A 14,048-nucleotide genomic window follows, 5' to 3' on the forward strand; every position below is an offset into this window, starting at 1 on the left:
CGGAGGGACTAATTGTATGGGTCCAAATTTGACCGACCACGACCAACGACGAGTACGACGATTGGCGGAGCCTCCTTGAATTGACGTCCAGAGGGAGATGACCCTGAGACAAACCAGAGACTGGACGACCTTTGTAATAATATATGGCCATTATGAGCATTAGGAATATTCCTTCGAATATTCCTTGTATTTTATCTTTTACAGTTTAGAAGAGTTTCTCTCTTAGTATAAAAAGAGGATAATAATCTTGTAACGGGCATTCCGAACTCTAGAGAGATTACTATGTACGAATAAAAAGAAATCTTGTGACCTATCCTCTCTTTATCTTTCACCCTTTCTGAATAGTATTATTCTCAGCTAAGATTTACCCTTTCTTCTTTGATTGATTTGTTCAAAAAGGTTTTAGTATCTTTTGAGTCAAGCAGGATATTTCCATTTCCCACAGAGACATTAATTCTTTCAGTATTTGAAAGAATTGGGATAACCCCATAATATTTAACTACTTGTTCGTTAGTCTACAAATCCCCTAAAAACATCAAAGTTCGGGCTAAGAATTATATTGCTTCTTTCGAATGGGAAACCCATCTATTCACCAATTTTTTTTTCTTTTTTTTTTTCCTTTCCTCCTTTGCTGTTTGATAAACTCAGCGCACCACGTAATTTAAATAACATAATATAGTACTATATAATATAATATATTATGAAATAATATTGAAAATTAAACAACCCAAATGAGCTACAACTAACACGACACAGAACATAACCGTCCCATGCATGCAATTGCAAATGCGGTCCCTTAACCCACCCCCAACCCCCACCCAAGAAAAAAAAACAACGTCCAACGCTTCCAAGGATTCTTGTCCACGTAACAGCAATTCAAATATAGAAGGCTGGCCTAACACCTTTTGTTACATGGACTTGTTTATGGATGGATACACATATATTTGTTTTTGTTAATATAAGGTGCAAGTACGTATTGATAATTCTTAGTGTATCTTGAAGAATTCGCATGAAATGCCTATATTTATGTCATAACCATTCGACTTGCAGGTTAGAAGTGAGGGCTTCCCAGATTTCTTTTGTTGATTGGCATGCCGATATCCTCTTATATTCATCAGGACCAATGCCACAAATAAGAATTTTCTTTGCACGAAAATTCTTTCCTATGGCCTTTTGATCAACGTCATTGAATTCCTTCCTCATCTTGGGAATGGCTACAACTGGGTCGCCAATAGTCTTGGTAGGAACAAAGGGTCCATCGCAGATGACATCCCATAGCTCGGAATCTTCAGTCATGATGAAGTCGTGCATCCTAGTCTTCCACCATCCATAATATTGGCCGTTGAACCTTGGTGGTCTATAAGTAGACTGACCTTCTTCGAAGTTTGGCGGAGCAATCATGAGGATCCTTTCTAGGTGTTAACCTGATAGAAAGAACCTGTTCTGATACCAATTGTTAGAATTTAAGGGTCCACCAAACTATATAGAGAACCAGGTTCTCTATTAGTTTCCACAGAATGCATGCACACTGCAGTAAGTAAGTGAACACAGAGGAATTTTACATGAAAGATTTCCAGCTCAACGGGATTAAAAATAACGACCTACCCTTGTAGGATTCAACTTCACTATTGAGCAACTTTAGATTGCAACCTATGTAACCTAGGAATTAACCTCTTAATCCTCACTAACTTGTAACACTCTATTACAAGTCACTTTGTAATAACTCTATTACAAAGACTTTACAACTCGACTAACTCTAGCCAAGATACAACCGCAAGGGTTTTCTACATAATGCTTCTAAGTAAGCTAAGTAGGAATTACAAGTAAGAATTTTTACAAAGTTATAACTCAATTAAGGACATACAATAACTTGATATGGGGAACTGGTCCATAGCAGTGTTGTTCTTTGTTCTTGATGCAATTGAGAATCGTTTGCTAGATGATCAATCACAATGGGAGTGTTTGAGTGAATTTTCTAAGTGTTCAAGTCATTTGTTTTTACCTTCCTTGATGTTAATAAAGTATTTGTGAAACTAGTCCATAGCAGTGTTGTTCTTTGTTCTTGATGCAATTGAGAATCGTTTGCTAGATGGTCAATCACAGTGGGAGTGTTTGAGTGAATTTTCTAAGTGTTCAAGTCATTTGTTTTTACCTTCCTTGATGTTAATAAAGTATTTGTGACATCACTTAGAATGATGTAAGCAAGTTAGGTAAAAGGCATTCCCTATAAAGTTAACTGTTGCATTGTTTCTGTACTGTAGCGTGTGCATGCAGCAACTTTACAGCTGGGGCAGTTGGCTTGTGCAGTTTCCTCGGGGACTGGTATCTATCTGTTCCCTCTATTGTTCCTTTGACTCTGAAGAGTTGAACTGTATCCCCAACTAGAGACTTGTTGATATTTAAGTTCTTGAGGATGTGTATTAGGTTCCTTATCTGATTCTTAACAGTAAGTGTGTTAGATCATCAAAACATAACATGGATACACATATAACCTATCAATACCCAGTGTAATCTCACCTTATGGGGCATGAGGAGGATAGTGTATATAGAGGCGGATATAAGCTATACCGAAAGGGGTCACCGACACCCGTTAAATTCGATAAAAATTTCATGTATACATGTATTTGTCTTTAGAAAATAGTAATGTATTAGTAATGGGCATACACCCTATATATACAAAACAGATTTTGGTTGAATCTCAACCTTGAAATTTTAGGTCCTCCTCTGAGTGTGTAAGTATACCTTATCCCTATTTTATGCAGATATAGAGGCTATTTCTGACAGTCAAGCATAAGTAGTATCAGGCCCTTTAGCTATTGTTCTTGAAAAATGACCCGGTCTGGCCCATTCCTCGAACAAAGTTTTTACGGGATTCCTATCTACCAAAATTTTAACTTCGGGTTCCGGCGAAAGAATAATCATTGAGTCCTCCTCTTTCCGGACAACACATACAAAGAGACCTCCAACGGTCAAATAATTTGTGAACCTTAGAGATAGAAATTTAGAACGAGAGATGCAACGTCATTTGCTACGACTAAAAGGAGAGGTGCATATAGGAGTCAAGTTTACTACCACTAAAACTCTGATCAGCGAGATTTGCTTGAGTTATAATTGCATCCTCACTTCTAACCTGTAGATTAAGAAAATGACGGATCCATAACATATATAGTCAGATAGTCTAACACAAATTGATTTTGATATGTATAGGGGTATATATAGTTGGTTCGATTTTTATCAAAATCAAACCAAACCAATTATATCGTTTTGGATTAGTTCGGTTTTGTCGGGGGGCTTTATGTTTTATTTTACATGAATATTATTTAAATTTTGCTTTGTTAAATTTCTTCTAAATAACTATATATTTAGTAAAAAATAAAAAAAAATGACAAACAAATGGATTTATTAACATATTCTTACAAGAGAATTTTCTTAGTAACATATGATAGTTTAATTTTTAGTCGTCTGACAATAATTTTTTGTTGATATACACTTTCAAGGTTAACTGAATTTAATAATTAAACATAAAAAATTAGTATGATACCTATATAATGATATGTTCTATTTAATTTTAAATTATCGAAATACCACTTCAAATTCGCAAAAGATATAAGAATTTTGGATCTTGATTTATGAATATGGAAGAACAAAGAGATATTGACACATTTTACTAACATTTGATAAGAAAGTGATCATACAATCATTATTTAAAGATAATAAAAATAGAGCACTTCATATTTAATTAAATATTACATCTCATCAGAGAATCGCAAATATTTCTAGACATATTTTTTAGAAAAATTCTATGAAAAGTCTTAAAAGTATATATAAAAATTATATATTTATATGTCAGTTTGGTTCGAGTTTTTATTCAATACCAAATAAATTAAACCAAACCTAATCGGATTTTTTAATCGGTTTAGTTTGACATTTCGATTTGGTGCGATTTTCCGATTCGATTTTCTACACCATAGTACATAACTCAAAAGTTAAATTGGTTATGGTATATTTTTACAATGTGTGACCAACCTAAAACATTGCATTGCAGTTTAATAAAGTATTGGTTAGTATCTTTAATTTTAACAGTTTAGATCAAATTAAATAGCTATCAGTTGGTCAATTCGGTTACTATGGGTGTGTTTGGTATAACGAAAAATATTTTTTGTGGAAAATATTTATCAAATATTTTTCAAGAAAATATTTTCTTGAAAAACAAGTAATAATCTTATTTATTTTTCGATGTTTGGTACACAAATTAAGGAAAATAACTTTTCAATAATATTCATAAATAATTTATATACAATAAACATGAAGCATCGGTGGGGGAGGGCAGAGAGGGGGGAGGGATGGTGCAGAAAAACGAAAATACAGAAATTTAAAAATACAAAAAAAAAAGTAGAAAAAATAAAAAAAATTGCAGCGGAGGGGGGTAGCAGGGTGGATGGTGACGGAAAAAAAAAACTGAAAATCTGAAGAAAAAAAAAGCTTTTTTGGAGAGGGGGGGGGGGGGGTTAGGGGTGAGAAGGGGGTGGGGGTTGGGTAAGATGTGAGGGTACGTGGAGTTTTTGGAAAATATTTTCGTAACTTTTTCTAAGGAAATTATTTTTCTCCAATTTTAGAAAAATATGATATCTAGAAAAATATTTTCCAAACTATTTTGTGCAACCAAACGGTAAAAAATGGGAAAATATTTTCCGGAATACCAAACACACCCAAAATCTTAGCTTATTAATATCTACATTAGACTGAAAAGAGGGAGTGTTTTTTTTCTCAATCAAATAAAAACCATACAACAATTGCATGTGGGTTGTGATTGTTAAAATGGAAAATTCAATTGAATGGAGTATCAAAAGATCTAGAAAAAAAAACTTGCCGAGTTCAAAGTTTTATAAGAGGTAATGGACGCCAGATATGCTAGTTAAAGAATTTAGCTTCTATCATTCCTCATTCAAGAATTTCTATTTCCTCTATACTAATTCCTATACATGCTTCCTTTTTCTGCCTCAAGAAATTAAAAAATAAAATTTAAAAATATCTTAATTTTGTTTAGTGTTCTTATTCTCAATTTAACAAATTATGCCATATAGAATGATTTGCATCTATACCTCGTTTTTGGGTTACCTTTTAACTTATACCCGCTTTGCAAAAATAATTGCAAGCGTAACCATTTTTCGGGTAACTTCAGACATACGGGCCTGAAGTAGTGCAATGGCAAACTTCAGCTCAATAAAACTACAACATGTTTTGGCTGCAGTTTTTGTTTTGTAATTGCGAACTTCAGCATTCTAGGAGTTGAAAGTTTGTTTAGAATTTGCCTAACTTCAGCATTCTAGGAGCTGAAGTTTGTTTAGTATTTGTTGAACTTCGGCATTCTAGGAGCTGAAGTTTGTTTTGTATTTGCTGAATTTCAGCATTCTAGGAGCTGAAGTTTTTGTTTATATTTGTTGAACTTCAGTTCGATTATTTTGTAATTGAAAACAAAAAAATGTGTACTGTGATACAAATTTACGAGTATCTTGTGCTAATTCATTGTATAGGAAAAAAAATGCATCCACCTAACTAGAAACAAAGGAGACGAAGTGCAAAAACGATGCATCAACAGTTTAACATGCAGCTAGAGCAGAAAACAATGAAAGAATCTGCATGTTTCTTGCTCTGTTCACAAAATGCATCTTCTATTGAAAGCTTGGAGGTGAGCGGCAGTTGAGTCGAAAATTTTGAGAAGAAGAAAACGAAGGAGGAGAATAAGGAGGAGAAAGAGACCTGAAGTTATTTAAAAAGTGAGTACAAGTAAAAGGAAATTTAAAAAATGAGTATAAGTTAAGTGGGGGCGACCAAATAGGACGCCCCGTACAATTTTTGGTGGGGCTACTTTAGTGGGCTTGACCAAAAAAGGTTAAGCCCACTAGTAAAAATCCAATGAACATTAAAAAGAAAAAAGAGACATACAAATACCAAAGACTGAAAAAATGTATTGCAGAATACCAAATTGAAAGAGATAGGTGCCACAAGGAAACACCCAATGTTGAAGAAATTACAACTCGAAAAGTTGTATCACCCAATAGAAGTAAAGTGAACATAATCTATCTCAACTCGGTAATTGGCTGCCGTAAAAACATAAAAGGCATTTGACCAGACCTAATTGAACTGATCGACTGCCCACCACCAATAAACAAAATCTGCCAATGCACTTGGGTAAAGGATTTGGTTGAAAATCAACTTTGAATTTGTCACATGCAAATCAATGGTTTAATCTCAGATACAATTCTATACTATCTTTTGGTAGAGAATTGAGTGGTAAGTTTATGCGAAATTACTGAAAATTCACATTCTAGAGGTACTAGATTTGATTCTTATTACACTAAATTTTTCTTTTATTCCTATCTCTTATTATAGCCACCAACTTGTTTATGTTGCGGAATGTTCAAAAAATGCTAGTTTTGGGCATGTCTGATCAGGGGCAGAGCTAGCATTTCAAATACTGGTTCGTCTAATTCGTCTAAACCCTATAACTTTTGCTCAAACTCTGTATTTCTCTTAAAAAATTATTGAATTACACATAAATTATTAATTTATAACCCAGTGACTTAAAAGAATTAAAATAGTGAACTCATAAATTTCAAATTCTGGCTCCGGCTCTGTATCTGATATGTCCACAGTCCATATATCCACCCTCATTTCGGTTAAAATAACATTTCTAAGATTATGGACAGATTCCAAGGGGGAGAAGGACTGAGTTCCTTGATTTTCCACCTTAACTTTAACTTTCATTCAACCCAAATGAAACCTTGAAGTTCTTGGATTGCTTACTTGAAAAGCAGGACTCCTCATTTTCAACACGTTGTTTTATTCATCTTCGCAAGGCTTAGAATTATTTTATATATTTCTGTACATAACAGTAACAACAATAATAATATCAACAACATATAATATCAACAACATACCAAGTGTATTCACACAGGTGGGCCTGGGGAGGGTAATGTGTACACTGACCTTACATCTGCCTTGTGGAGATAAAAAGATTGTTTCGGATAGACCCTTAACTTAAGAAACGATATTTCAAAGCAGGTTTGAACAAGAAAAAAAGCAGGTTTGAACAAGAAAAACAGTAGTGAAGAAGTCATGTCGAAAATAATGAAAATAAGAATAGTAACAACAGCAAAATAACAAATCAGCAAAATACATAAAAGGAAAAACATTTATACTTGGCTACTCAAAATTATAACTTCAATTGGATCCACTCCAAGAATTTATCATGCTTCCAATGTTAGCCCTGCTGCTAAGATTCTCCTTTGGCTAAACAGTTCATAGTTTTTCATTATCCAATCTGAATGCAGCCGTAGCGATCCACAATCATCAATAATCAGATAAATCATTAACCTCGAGCGAAAGATTTGAAGAGACTCGAGAATGAGGATTAAGCAAATATCAGATAATACCTACACACGGCATTTCAACCCAAATATTTGTATAAACAGTCCAAGTCCTTGAAAATGATAAGTACAGAAAGGGTGAAACAAGACTAGCACATTTCTTTTCCCAATTATGCTGTAGGGTAAATATTTTCCGCATTTTCTTGATTTTGAGAACAAGACAACTCAGAGGTAGAGAGCGGAATCACACTTATGTACCCAATGGCTAAAAAACTATTTGGTTTACTAAATTAACAATTTGAAACTTTTGGTTAACCAGGTGAAGCCGCCTCTTCTTGTCACTGGCAAGCCAATTGTCTAAAGGGAACCCCACAAACAATGAAGATATGATATAGAAGAATCTGATCGAGTACTTAATTATGATGAATGAAAGAGCGACCAGCATAAACTTTACTCATTCCCCAAGTTGAGTGACCCATCCTTCATTAGCTTCACACTTAGACTATTAAATCTCCCCCTTGAATAATGTCGAGAAGCCTTTCTCCAATCTGTCCCAGTTCTCATCATGGCTACAAATTCTTCATAGCTAATGCAGCCATCCTGAATTCATCAAAAAGAGAAGATAAGGAAGATATGATCCTACTATAAATTCAAGTTCAGTTGTAGAAAAGTGTCTGCAGTCTGTTCACCTTGTCCGTATCAACCTCCTGTAAAATGTCATTCACAATGTTGGTGCAGTCACTTGCCCCATCCTCCATCAGTGCATCTTGAAGCTCATGTGGTTCAATATATCCATTGCCATCCTTATCAAAGTAGGAGAAAGCCTTGTGCAAATGTTCATCATTTGCCATCCTTTGAAGATGGAGAGAAACGGCAATAAATTCCCCATAGTCCAGGGTCCCCTTGCCGTTGGTATCAATCTGTTAGAACAAAGTAATCCCATAAGCATTTACGGCTTTGTCATTTAACTTCTTATCATTTTTCCTTTCGCTTTCAGCTTTTTTTACTCTACTATTTCTTTTAAAGATAAAGAGCAGGGATTTAACATGTAAGTATTTTGACCTGAGCTTCATTTCAGTGATAAAAAGTTAAGAACTATAATAATTAGCTAAGAAGACAGCACACATAAATCACGTTAAGGACTAAACACTGACCAGTAAATGTGATATTACCACTTTAGCAGTGTATAAGGGGAACATCTTAATTGAGTATCAAAACAAAATAACAGAGCAAACATCGAACTAGCATCTAAATTTTGTTGGCCTTAAGCACTAACAGGGGTCGCACTCTGGGAAACCTAGTTGAGAAAACTTAAATAAATGACACAAGCCTGCTGATGACTATGAGGGGAAGAGAGCAATTTAAAAGTGCAAAGCAGATTAAGCAAGAGCAGAAACATGGAGAATCCTGCATTTCCTCCAAAAATGAAAAACAAAATTTAGGAGAAAGGAAATTAGCCGTTTTTTTAATTATAGGTAAACCTAAGTCTAGATCCTCTACTACTCTAGTAAAATTAGTTAACTTGTTCTTTTGAAGAGATAAATAAATACATTATCCACATGAAGATATATATGTAAGAAGCTCAATATCAAGAGGAAGAATACATATTTCGATTGACAAAGTAGGAAGAGTACATAATTCTGCCACTTAGTTTTCTATTTGGCCTTCCCTAGTTTTAACTTCTGATCTACCTTTTGCTCAAACAAGTGAGAAAACCACATTCATCTACTTATTTAGCAGGTTTAATTGGCACTAAAACAAGAAGGTAGCTCAAGCAGATTATAGTCTTAAACAAAATTATTGGAATGCGAATGGCAACTTGACATATAACAGATCTTAAATCATGTCAAGATCATAACTGAAGCAGATACTATCAGCCCCGCAGTACCACAGATGTTGCTTCAATATGATAATAGCAGACTCTAAGCAGCATGTAAATGTTAGCCCACAGCAAAAGTGGGAAAGTGAGACTCATTCGATAAGGAATATGAAGGAAGACTCACTGCTTGAATAAGCATCTGTATTTCAGATTCTGCCAGCTGTGAATTGAATTTTTGAAGCCCGGCTTTTAGTTCCTCAACTGAAACAATACCGTTATTATCAGTATCTATCTTGCTAAACATTTCTTTGAGGTCTTCAACTTCTTCATTAGACAAGAAATCAGCAATCACCTGCATGTGGAGGAGCATCTTTTAATGCTTCCAGAAGCATGCAAGTTAAATACAGTTCAAAATGCGTCAGATTAAAGAACTAACCCTCAGAGCTTTCCTCTTAAACCTATTCATCATTGAAAACTGCTTAAGTCTTGATTTGACAACATCTCCAAGAGGAACATTAGGAGCCTTCTTAGCATTTTGAAGCCAAGGATGTTCTACAAGAAAGACACTTCATTAGCAAAACACATGAAGCATCACAGTCATATACTAGTGTTACATTAAAAGTCCACTGATTGGGAATCTCAACAATCAGAACTACCGAAGATAAACATATATCACAAGAATTTCAGCAGATCCCAATTAAAGTAACTTGAAAGATGAATATGGATTGCCACTGTTTTCTTTCCATTTTTTTAATCTACTTTGTATCATATTCAGTTATATCTACCTTTTTTTTAACTAGTTCTCAAAATTTACATTACTGCTCTATTTCCTTTTTCTTTTCCGCATCATCCCAAATTTCACAGGTTGCTTGAGTTGCAAAGAACATTGCTTTTCCAACTTTATAAACGTCATTGAGATAGAATATAATGGGGAGCAAGAGTATGCAAACCAGGAACTTATGGTGAAACTCATAATAGTTTCAAATAAACATTTAGATATTAAATAAATGTATAAGAAGTATAGGCCTTATAAAACACAATTATCGATCTCGCCCTGTGGTTTCCATTGTTAGATTTCACCACTAGGTGGATCTCCTGCCACAAAAGCTGAGCCCTCCAATTGGCAGGGTACTTAGTTGGATATTTTGGCAAGTTATCAAACTGCATTGCATGTTTGCCTGCACAACTTTAAGCATATCTAGAGCAGATTGATCTCCAACTGAGCTACTTAGAAGGTGTGCCCTGTGGAAGGCAAGGGTTTTCTCAAAGAACATACTCACCACTGTGACTTCATCCAAAAAAAAAAAAAATCACATGTGAAACTCAACTTACCAAGTACTTGTTTAGCAGTTAGTCGAAGCTTTGGATCTGGCTCCAACATTTGTTGTACAAGATTTGTAGCAGTCTCTGAAATACTCGGCCAGGGTTCACGCTTGAAATCTATTGCTCCACGTAAGATGGCCTGAGCAACACCTTGTTCAGATTCTGTATCAAAAGAGAGACTTTATCAAATGCGAGTAGTTTATATGTGAGATCATACAGATGAACAAGAAGAGGGAGGGGGAAGGTTCAAGTTCGCGAATTTACCAGCCCAAAAGGGAGGAACTCCACATAACAAAATATACATAATGACTCCTGCACTCCATATATCTATTTCTGGTCCATAGTTTCGCCTGAGCACCTCCGGAGCCATATAATAAGGGCTTCCAACAATTTCAGAAAACCTCTCACCTAAACACAACCACAAAACTTTCGAGAATTAAACATGATTAATGTGTTATAAAAAAGATTGATGTGCTATATGAGATTAAATATAACAATTTTCCATATGCATCAATGTTAGCTTTTGTGCATCTATGACATGTTACATACATGGCAAAACATGTCCCTGCCAATCCTACAATGGCGTTCTCTAACCATTTATTCATATTCGATCATCATTGAAGGCTACATGGAACCATAAAACAGAACAAGACACAGGACAACGAACCATAATATCTTTTCCTTTGTTAATTATTTTCAATTGTTTGTCACATCTCATAAAACTGCAGTTCCATCAATTCCACAAGGATACATTGGAATTACTTGACCACAACATATTAAGACAGTTAGTAAGCATCACAATCATGCCAGAACTGGATGCAGTTCTCATTTGCAACTCCTAAAGATCACTTCTTAGATCATACATCACAGACATATATTGCGGTTAGAGATACACATGAACATGTCCTTTGCGTTATTCAGGGGTTATAATGAAGAATAATGAAAGTCAAATGAGAGTTTTACAATCCTGCTCTTAGTCAACAGTTACTTCTAAAAATGCCTCGGACAATGATTACATAGGCTTCTATACTCTATTTTGGTACTAGCTACGATAAACTTCAAGCATCATTATATAACATTTGAATATTTATTAACAGATTATGTTACTCAAATAAAAATAGCTAGCACACAATTCTTCAATAAATTTACACAGAGGCCTAATGTATGCAGGCTAAAGTTATTTTGATGTTCTGTACAGCCATTGCAACAAGCACTCACATCGATGAAGCACCTTGCTAGCTAGACCTTAAATCAGATCATATACAATCTTCCACAGACAACATCAGGCACACTCAAGTTATGAATAGCTAGATGATAATCTTTTCAGATAAGTTGAAAGAAGGGGCTTACTTTTTGGCTTTTAAAAAAAAGTTGATAGAAGGGGCTTAGGGAGTGCAGGTTAACATGAATTCGATTGTTCCATACTGTCATTGCATCAAGCAGTCAGATGAATGGAACTCCTAGATAGAAATATATTGAAAATCAGAAGATGTTTGAAGCGCGGTGAGCTTAAAGATCAAAATATATATTTGAAGTCCAACGAACCTAATGATTTCATAATGATATAATCAATTGCAAGCCTCAAAAGTTATATTAAGAAACAAAAACTTGGTTCATCGCAATAAACATGTCCAGACAACAAGCAGTGCTTCTTTGTTTGTAAAATTTAAAAATCAGTGCTTCTTTGTTTATAAAACTTAACCCCTTTGCTGCTAATTCCACTAACATCAAAATCATTACTATTGTCTTTGTTCATTTAATCATAAAACTCAATCAAACCTCAGTGGATTTGGCATATAGTAACATGAAAGATGCATGCATAACATCCTCTTTATCCACTGTCTGAAGTACCACTCCAAAAAAGTATCCGAAATAAATTTATCACGTGATTCTTCCCAGCATAGAAAAGAAAAACATTACTGATAAGACAAAATCTTGAAGAACAATACCACTTTAGTGTACAAAGAATATCTCCTAATGTTTATTTATGAAACACCAATTAAAGTTTTCTTTTTTATACCTGGCTGGAAGAATATGGACAAACCAAAATCAATAGCCTTAAGTGGCGAATTCTCCTTTTTATTAGCAAACAAAAAGTTCTCAGGTTTCAAGTCTCGATGAATCACACCATTCTTATGACAAAGCTGCACCACTTCCACAACCGTCCGCATGACAGCCGCAGCAGCACGCTCCGTGTAATGCCCCCTTGCCACTATCCTATCAAACAGCTCGCCGCCTTCGCACAACTCCATAACCAAATGCACCGCATTCTCATCCTCACAAGCTTCCTTAAATCTCACAATGCTGGAATCTAACGGCAAATGCTTCATTATAGCCACTTCTCGCCTTACATCCTCTATATCAACAGATGTTCTAAGTTTTCGCTTCGAAATCGACTTGCAAGCCAAAATTTCACTGCTGTTACGATCGGTACAGAGGTAGGTTATTCCGAATTCACCTCTTCCTAATTCTCTATCAACTAAGTATATTTCCTCGATATTCGATTTCTTTACGTCGGCTAGTACGGTGATTGGTTTTTGGTTTTTTCCGGCGCCGGAGTTTTCTTTCCGGCGGTGATCGTGGCCGGAGTAGTTTGATGATTTTACGTCTTCTGTCGCTACTGCTGCCGGAGATATGCAGCAATTCCCCATTTCTGTAGAGCTATAACTTAGCTAGGGTTTCACATGATTGAAGTGCGAAACCGTAGCTATAACAGAGGAGAATAGCAAAATGTGAATGCATCAGTGAGCTCACAGTTATGTGGAGAAGAAAGGAAGGTTCGAGGTGGAGGGGTGGGACTGCAATTAGTGATGCGTATGGTGTCGTTTTGGTGTTTTTGTAATGGGAAATGTATTTTTTTGACAAAATTACATGATAATGCATTCCGTCAGTTGAACTTATATTATTTTAGATCACTTACGAGTTTATAAATGTGTAGCCAAATATCAATAAGCTTAGATCTGAATTTTTTTTCCAGTTTTTTTATGCTGTATATTTTCAAGGGTGAAATATTTCCATTCTTCTTTTTCCTCAAGTTTCTACACACCTATCACAACTATAAACGGACACAAGAAATCTAGAATCTCATCTTCTTTAATGCTAATATTGTTAGATTTTGAATATAATTTTGTGAGAAATTTGAAGTGAGTATTGTTTGAACTTATTATAATTAGTCTAAATAGACTGTATACAAATTACAAAGTTTGAAGTCATTTAATGGAGATTTGACATAGTTTTAATCAAGAATTGTAAGTGAAAATCGTACAAAAAGTTCGTCAGAGATGCTTATACATTTTTATACAATATTATACACTTTTATACAAAGAGGTATATTATATATATAGTTGTATAAAAATGTATAAAGATGTATAAGCACACTAGTGAAAATATTAGTGATACACCATGTATAAGAAGAAGAAGAAGAAGAAGAAGAAGAAGAAGAAGAAGAAATGTGAGAAATCCACCAATTACCTGTAAATAATGTATCAAGCTTGTATAAAATAATGTATAAGAGGTATTTATACACCATTATACAT

The 14,048-nt window shown here is 34.8% G+C and overlaps 1 protein-coding gene across 1 annotated transcript; it reads right to left on the reverse strand.

Annotated features, from left to right (window-relative positions):
• Positions 1-7,454: 7,454 nt before the first annotated feature.
• Positions 7,455-13,429, reverse strand: LOC107793458 (calcium-dependent protein kinase 13). The gene is made up of 7 exons (XM_016615820.2): positions 12,533-13,429; positions 10,777-10,920; positions 10,522-10,674; positions 9,626-9,741; positions 9,374-9,541; positions 8,060-8,290; positions 7,455-7,970 (listed from the first exon to the last, which is right to left on the reverse strand). The coding sequence occupies exons 1-7, from the start codon at positions 13,161-13,163 to the stop codon at positions 7,821-7,823; spliced, it is 1,593 nt and encodes a 530-aa protein (XP_016471306.1). The 5' UTR covers positions 13,164-13,429; the 3' UTR covers positions 7,455-7,820.
• Between the last annotated feature and the right edge of the window lie 619 nt (positions 13,430-14,048).

The sequence above is a fragment of the Nicotiana tabacum genome, chromosome 5 (assembly GCF_000715075.1).
Source record: "Nicotiana tabacum cultivar K326 chromosome 5, ASM71507v2, whole genome shotgun sequence".
Lineage (NCBI taxonomy): Eukaryota > Viridiplantae > Streptophyta > Magnoliopsida > Solanales > Solanaceae > Nicotiana > Nicotiana tabacum.

What these genes read in the sequence shown, in the direction of transcription:
- LOC107793458 (XM_016615820.2), bottom strand. Translation starts at nt 13,163, where the DNA reads ATGGGGAATTGCTGCATATCTCCGGCAGCAGTAGCGACAGAAGACGTA. An exon ending in AACTGCTAAACAAGTACTTG is followed by an intron (nt 9,742 to 10,521) that starts GTAAGTTGAGTT and finishes TCTTTCTTGTAG; the next exon opens with AACATCCTTGGCTTCAAAAT. An exon ending in AGGAGGTTGATACGGACAAG is followed by an intron (nt 7,971 to 8,059) that starts GTGAACAGACTG and finishes TGATGAATTCAG; the next exon opens with GATGGCTGCATTAGCTATGA.